Here is a 7,144-nt window from a genome sequence, read left to right on the forward strand (position 1 = left end):
CTGTAATTGAAAAAGGATTAGATTAGATAAGATTATATTAGAATACTTTATTGTCTGTCCCAATGGTGACATAAATTCCTCTTTGACAGAGCTCACAAACACATTCACACATTCCCATCAAGACACATTACAATAGAAAACGAATAAATACATTAAAAATACATTAAAAAGAAAGAAAACAGTAAATAAGTTAGAACAGACACGACTAGTGCCTGTTAAAATTGCAATGATCTATTTAATAGTGTTCAGAATGATTGTGGCAGATGGAATGAATGATTTTTTGTAAATGTTTTTCCAATGTTTTTCAATTAGTGGGTTGTATCGAGGCCCAGTATCTTTAATATCTTAAACCATGATCCTTAACAAAGCGTTTTATGATATTGAGGAAATTATATGATTTTATTCAAGTTTGTGAGATATAGTTTAAAGCAAAGCATCCTAATTGTTGAAGCCAGCTCACTATGGCTCAGTGCACTAAACTTAGCAGCCACTTTACTAGGTACACCTGTTATACATATTATTATTGTTATCACTATTATTATTATTACAGAATGTATTTTCAATACTGTTAATCAAATGGGAAGAGCTCCTAAATAACATGGGGGAGGAGCCTGGTCTTTTATTTATCCTGCCTTTTGATTGGTTTGTTCTGTGTAACTGTTCATGCACCACTGTGGCTTTAGAGCTGTAAGACGCAGTAACTTTTTGAAGCGAAACCATGGCAAGAGGGTAAGTCTTTGATTAAAATGGACAGTTTCACATCCTGAAATTTTATACTTTAGTGTTTTGCTTCGGTATTAAATGCAATGCACACATTTCAGACATTTCAAAAGACTTCCCATCCGTTTCAATAATTAGTGCCAATTCTAGACAGATGTTTTTTTTTTTTTATGTAAGGACGTAGTTACACTTGAGACTTTCTATTGTTTTATTTAGTTTTTTCTCTGATCTATTTCGAGATAAAGTCCATGTTCTGTTTTTCTCATCTAAAACACACAGCTTCCTAAAACAGTTGTCGTTAGTGCAGATAAGAGGTTTGAAATGTGTAAATGTGGATATCGGTGCATCACTGGGGTCTGTTATTTGGATGTGAGCAAAACAAAGTCTGGAAGTAATTACTGTTTTCAGTTATACAACTAAAAAGGACATTGCTGCAGCCGGCGGTTTCTGCTGCTATGAAAGTCTGCAGCAGCTCTGGGTTAAATTAGAAACAGAGAAGTTTCTGTCTCATGCGCTCCTTCCTGTCATTTGCTTGTGACACACCATCTTTTTCACCTTACATAACAGCAAGAGTGTTGTGATTTTACTACATTTTAAAGACTTTTCAGGCATGCACTTTTTTTCTTCATTAATCTCTAATTGCAAGAGAGTCATGAATTGGTAACTTAATGATGGAGGTGTGGTTCTGTTTTAGAGCTCAAGTTTCTTTCATTGGTTTGCCAGCTTTACATACCTTATTTTCATTGTTTTGTCTAACAAAAGCAAACAACAGCAAGGTCAGCTTTTAGGAACAATCAGGATTAAAACAACACAAGGTTATCCAGCTGCAATATATAGATTGCAAGGGATTCTTAATTTAGAAAAATAAAGTGAACAGGGTGTCCTATGTGTTAAAACAGCTGGACATTGGAAAAATGGGATGTAGCCATGCCGATTCTCTAGAGGGGTTTTATTTGTAGAGCCTTTGCAATTAATGCCAAATAACTGTAAAACTGTAGCGTTGAGATTTTAACCAACAGACGGTTACAGCAACTTCCTATTGTCTGAATTAGTTAATCATGCACCGTGGAGATGAGGAGGGTATTTCCCAAATGACACTCACACATTTGATTGACTCACTACAAAAAAAAGGAACTACTCAAAGTCATGTGTGCAGACTTATGCTTTGTTACTATATTTTCGAAGGGTATAACATGCAACAGGACACCTCCGCTCTACCTTCACCCCTGGGGATACTCAGAAGGAATAACTAGCCCCATGGGTGTGAATGTTTGAATGTTGTGCTTTGTAAATAGTACTCAGTGAGAATATCCCCCCAATAAAACCAGTTGAACTTTAATCTTTGTCTTATCATTTAACCGTTTTCTGCAGAAGAACACTGCTCTAAGATTGGGTATCACATGTCAGCTGACTTTTTCTTTTTTAAACCTTTGTCTATTGTCATGGACACCATTCAGCATCCATACAGAATTAAGCAGACCACACAGATATTGATGGATTAAGGAAACAAAATGTAAATTATACGCAAAAGTAAAGGGAAATATGTTCATCAGTAATATCAGTCATGTAGTGAGTGTATGGGCGTGATGGAGTGTTGGAATGTGTAAAGTAAAAAAACTAACTGAACCCAAAACACAACCAAACCACCATCCTGTTGCCTGGGAGGAGAGAGAGAGAGAACTTCCTTCTCTGACCTCTTTTATAGCCCAGGCCATTAGGGAGAGTAAACAGGGGGAGTGAAATCAGGTCTGGAACAGGAAAATAAACAAGTTAGTAACAACTACAGTGCCACCAACAGCAGGGGAAGGGTTGTCACACTATTCACCATTATGTTTTTTTAAAAGTTTGCGTTCTTTGCATTTTTCACAGTCAGCAGGCTAGCCAGGAACTCTCTGAGCTTCTTAATCAGCTGTGGCACTTGGACACCAACCGCCTCAAGCCCGGGACTGATTACAGTATTTCCCCCCAGGTGAGTTGCACCGGCCTGTTGATGCAGGTATCTCTGCTTTGCACATTTGCTCAGATGCAGTAAATTCAAATCCATCTGATCTGAAAACTTGTTTCATCTGCAGAGCTGTGGCAAAAGAGAATACAAACTGTTAGTCAGTGCTCAGTAGTGAAACAATGATGTTTTTAATTTTTCATGATCAGCAAGAACAGTAGCGTTCTTTAGCAAAACAATCAGAATGGTTCCCACCCTGATTCCAGGGATGCAATAGTTACAGCAATTGCATTGAAATAAAACAATGGACTCAGTGTTTTGAACCAAACATCATCCAATTCAAAATGTCTCCAGACTGTCATGTGCAAACGGGTGGGAGCTCTAAATTTGAAGCCCTGAAGATGTGAAATACCACAGCTCGTAAAATAAGTTCTTTCATGCTCAAGCGGTTTCAGCCGCAGGGAAATATTGCCAGGCGAATGCGTACAAAACGGTTTGAATTTCCACACAACTCCCTTTAATCAGAACTTACTTTAAAAAAAATTAGTAGTAATAATGATGCTTATATCAGACTGTCTGACACCTTCTTGCTGACCAGAGGTAAGCACGTCCAAAGTTAATTAAGTTAATTAGTTAATAAGTTAGTTATTTGTGTGTGTTTGTTTTTATGATACGAAAAAATGCAACTTCTTGTTCTCAAAGGGGTACCGTTTATTTAAGTCTGCATATTTACCTTTATAGTCCAAAATTTACCAGACTTTGACAAAGTGAATGAGTTGTTGATGGCAAAACATTGAAAGCGTTTGTATTCTGAGGAAAGTGTTTTGTTGTGAAACAGATGCTTTGTCAATGTTTTATTGTGAAACAGCCTGAATGTATCTGCTCTGCAGGATTGAATAAGACTTTTGGTATTTCTAGGGGAAACAAAACTTGTGGTTCTGTGACAAAACAATGTGTATATTAGGGTTTTATGGAAAAAACAGTATAAGCATAAGCTGATTGACATTGATTCGTGACACATTTTTACTATTATTAGGGTCAACAACTATCTTTTACCCACAAATATACTGGTGTTTATGTCTGATAAAGGACTGTCATTCACTGCCAAATTGGCTGATTTTCTCATTCTCAAGGGTTTTGTTGTGAAACCGATGCTTTGTCAATGTTTCATTGTGAAACAGCCTGAATGCATCTGCTCTGTAGGATTTAATAAGACTTTTGGTATTTCTAGGGGAAATAAAACTTGTGGTTCTGTGACAAAACAATGTGTATATTAGGCTTTTATGGAAAAAAAAAACAGCATACGTTTTAGGAACAGTTTTGTCACTAATCACATTATCTTGTGGCTTTCTTTCCGTGTATTTGTTGTGCTTTATTTAGGGGAAGGCAGGTTATGTGGCTCAGGGCAGTAACCATGCCAGAGATCGGGCTCATGCTCCGCTCTTCACATATGTCAACGAAGAAAAAGTGAAGAAAATTGAGACGTATGCACGTGAGTATCGTTTCAGGTCTTTTTCAGAGACCCCTTGTTTTATTTTATGACTTTTCTGTTTGGGTAAAACCTTGTGTGATCAGTTTTTTGAGCGGGTTTCGTTTATTTGCAGATTTCGTCAATTTGCTGGACAACTATGAGATGTCCACAGGCGTGTCAGAGACGGTTACCTCAGAAGAGCTTCACGAGAACAAACGCTTTATTGATTCCATAATGGAGACTGATCTCATGAAGGTACAATCTGCTTTATGGGAGATGCTGAGTCATCCCAGGTCCGGTACATGCAGGAACATGCAGTGTCAATATGACTTTAAAAGGCTGGGAAGGATATCTGGATAATTAGACATTTGTTCATATTTAAAACAAAAAAAAAACCTCTATTGCTCCCCGAGAAATCATGCAATGAATATTAGTCTTAAGACACAATGTCAAATGTCACAAACTATTAAACCAGCTCATAGTGCTGCAGTGGACTCCAAGACAGAAGCGATTAAAATACTGAAGAGAGTTTATGACCCAGAAAGAAACCAAACAAAAGGTACTTTTGGACAGTGTTGTGAAAGCGGCTTCACCTCCCTGCCCCTTCAGGGGTTTCAGTGAGCTAAGAATGATAAAAGTTTCTTTTGTGCTGCTTAAATGCAAGGCAAACCTCATAGAGAGTTACTGTACTGCAAGACAGGCGTATTAGATGTCCTGTGTAAAACCAGGACCTTAAAAGTCAGTTTTATTCATTTTCTGCTCCCTCTCTCATATACATGAATACATACATAAACTTCAGGGGCAAACATTGCAACCACATGTATCATTTATTATGTATTCTTTTTCAGAAAATACGCTCCTTGTTCACTTCCCAGATCTTTCCCTCCTTTATGTAAAAAAGGATCTATGCTGATTGACATTGATTCATGACACATTTTTACTATTATTAGGGTCAACAACTATCTTTTACCCACAAATATACTGGTGTTTATGTCTGATAAAGGACTGTCATTCACTGCCAAATTGGCTGATTTCTCATTCTCAAGTGCTTTGTTGTGAAACAGATGCTTTGTCAATGTTTTATTGTGAAACTATGGGCTCAAATTAAAACCATAAATATTTTGTATCTTTAAATAAACTTTGTACTTGTAGAAATATTTTGTGCGTGTGCAAAAAATATTTGTACTTGCAAAAATATTTGTACTTGTAGAAATATTTTATTGTATCTGTAAAACATTTTTGTAGCTGTGGAATTAATTAGTCTGTGAGCAACATTGGTTATACAAAGCTACAAACTTTTTTTTACAAAAGCTCCAAACCTTTTTTACAACTACGAATTAGAAACAGCCTGAATGTATCTGCTCTGCAGGATTTAATAAAACTTGTGGTTCTGTGACAAAACAATGTGTATATTAGGATTTCTAATTCAGAAGTATGCTGTTTAATCGCCTGATGTGTGTTTTTGACTTGTAGTGCGCTCACAGCTATCTGGTCAGGAAGGGACAGTCGCCATCAGATTCCGGACAGTTCAAGAGACAGCTGTATGACATCTGGTTCCGCCTCTACCACAGGGACCGGAGCGGAGGGTGAGTTTCACTCCCCCAGCAGGGGGCGCTACTGCGCTGTTTAAAGTGAGAGGTAGAGAAGCAAGCACTGAATGACTGCTTTAAATTCTGTTTTACATGTTTTACATGTTTTACATGTTTCAGATTGGGTTCAGGCTTTTAGCAGAACCAAGAGACTTATAGAAAACAGAATTATTTAACCTCAAAGATAATTTAATACTCAAATAAAATAGATGGATAGGCACAATTGTTAATATTTAGCAATTTTTTTGTTTTGTGTTGGTTTTTTGGTGGATGGATGAGTGTTCACACAAAGACCCACTCAGTGTTTGATGTTGTGATTAATATTATTTCTTATAGTAAGGATTCCTGTGGATTTGAGCATGTGTTTGTGGGGGAGACCAAGTATGACGATGAGATCATGGGCCTTCACAACTGGGTCCAGTTCTACTTGCAGGAAAAGCATGGCCACATCGACTACAAAGGCTACAAAGCTAGAGCTAACAAAGACACAGTAAGAAAATTAAGTAATTTCCTGAAAGCCTTCATTACCATTTTTCAGCTGCATGACTTTCTATTTATGTCTATTTATTTTGAAGCCTGATGAGGACGACCACGTTCTGAACCTCCAGTTCAGCTGGAAAGGTTTGGTGAAGCCGATCGGTGGTTCCTTCATCGGTGTCAGTCCAGAGTTTGAGGTCGCTCTTTTCACCATTATCTTCCTCATGTCGAATGAGAAGAAGACCTCCGTGGTGGTGAAGGTGGACGAGTACATGCTGGAGCTGGTTGTCTATCGATACGGCCGATCTATTGGCACATCCTATCCCAAACTGCTCAGCAGCAACAACAGAGATTTGTAATACTGCGACCTGCTCTGTAAGCTGTCCCGTAAAACTTGTTCATGTATTTGTAACATTTTACTCTCAATTTAATAAACGGTTCTGGAACTTTTTTATTTTCTTTTGCACAAAAAGTCAAGTTTAAAATATCTCTAACTTGATCTCGACTGATATTGGCATTTGAAAGTAAGTAATGCTGTTTCCTTTTAGAGAATACAAAACTCTGTGTACAAAACAGTGACATCACTTATTTGCATTTCCTCTATAAAATTCTGCCAAGGCTGTCTACAGTGTACTTAAATGGTCTGCATTGTTTTTTTCCTTAAAACATTTATCTAATCTTACACAAACCTGACAAGAGGGTCATTCCCTGCATACATTTATAATGTTTCATACACAGATGCTCATTGTATATGGAAAATAAAAACTTGATCTTAAAAGATGGCTCCTACGTCTTATACTTTCATGTTGTTTCCGACCCTACTACATATGTTTCAGCTGAAATCGAGACTCATCAAACCAGGCAATGTTTTCCAGCCCTCTATTGTCCAATGTTGGCGAGTCTGTGTGAACTGCAGCTTAAGTTTTATGTTCTTAGCTGACAGAA

The 7,144-nt window shown here is 37.4% G+C and overlaps 1 protein-coding gene across 1 annotated transcript; it reads left to right on the top strand.

Annotated features, from left to right (window-relative positions):
• The first annotated feature begins 656 nt into the window (after positions 1-656).
• Positions 657-6,976, top strand: LOC133451881 (uridylate-specific endoribonuclease C-like). Its single transcript, XM_061731030.1, has 7 exons — positions 657-729; positions 2,590-2,689; positions 4,043-4,154; positions 4,267-4,388; positions 5,607-5,719; positions 6,059-6,212; positions 6,298-6,976. The coding sequence occupies exons 1-7, from the start codon at positions 719-721 to the stop codon at positions 6,556-6,558; spliced, it is 873 nt and encodes a 290-aa protein (XP_061587014.1). The 5' UTR covers positions 657-718; the 3' UTR covers positions 6,559-6,976.
• The last annotated feature ends 168 nt before the right edge of the window (positions 6,977-7,144 follow it).

This window comes from Cololabis saira, chromosome 10, assembly GCF_033807715.1.
Source record: "Cololabis saira isolate AMF1-May2022 chromosome 10, fColSai1.1, whole genome shotgun sequence".
Lineage (NCBI taxonomy): Eukaryota > Metazoa > Chordata > Actinopteri > Beloniformes > Belonidae > Cololabis > Cololabis saira.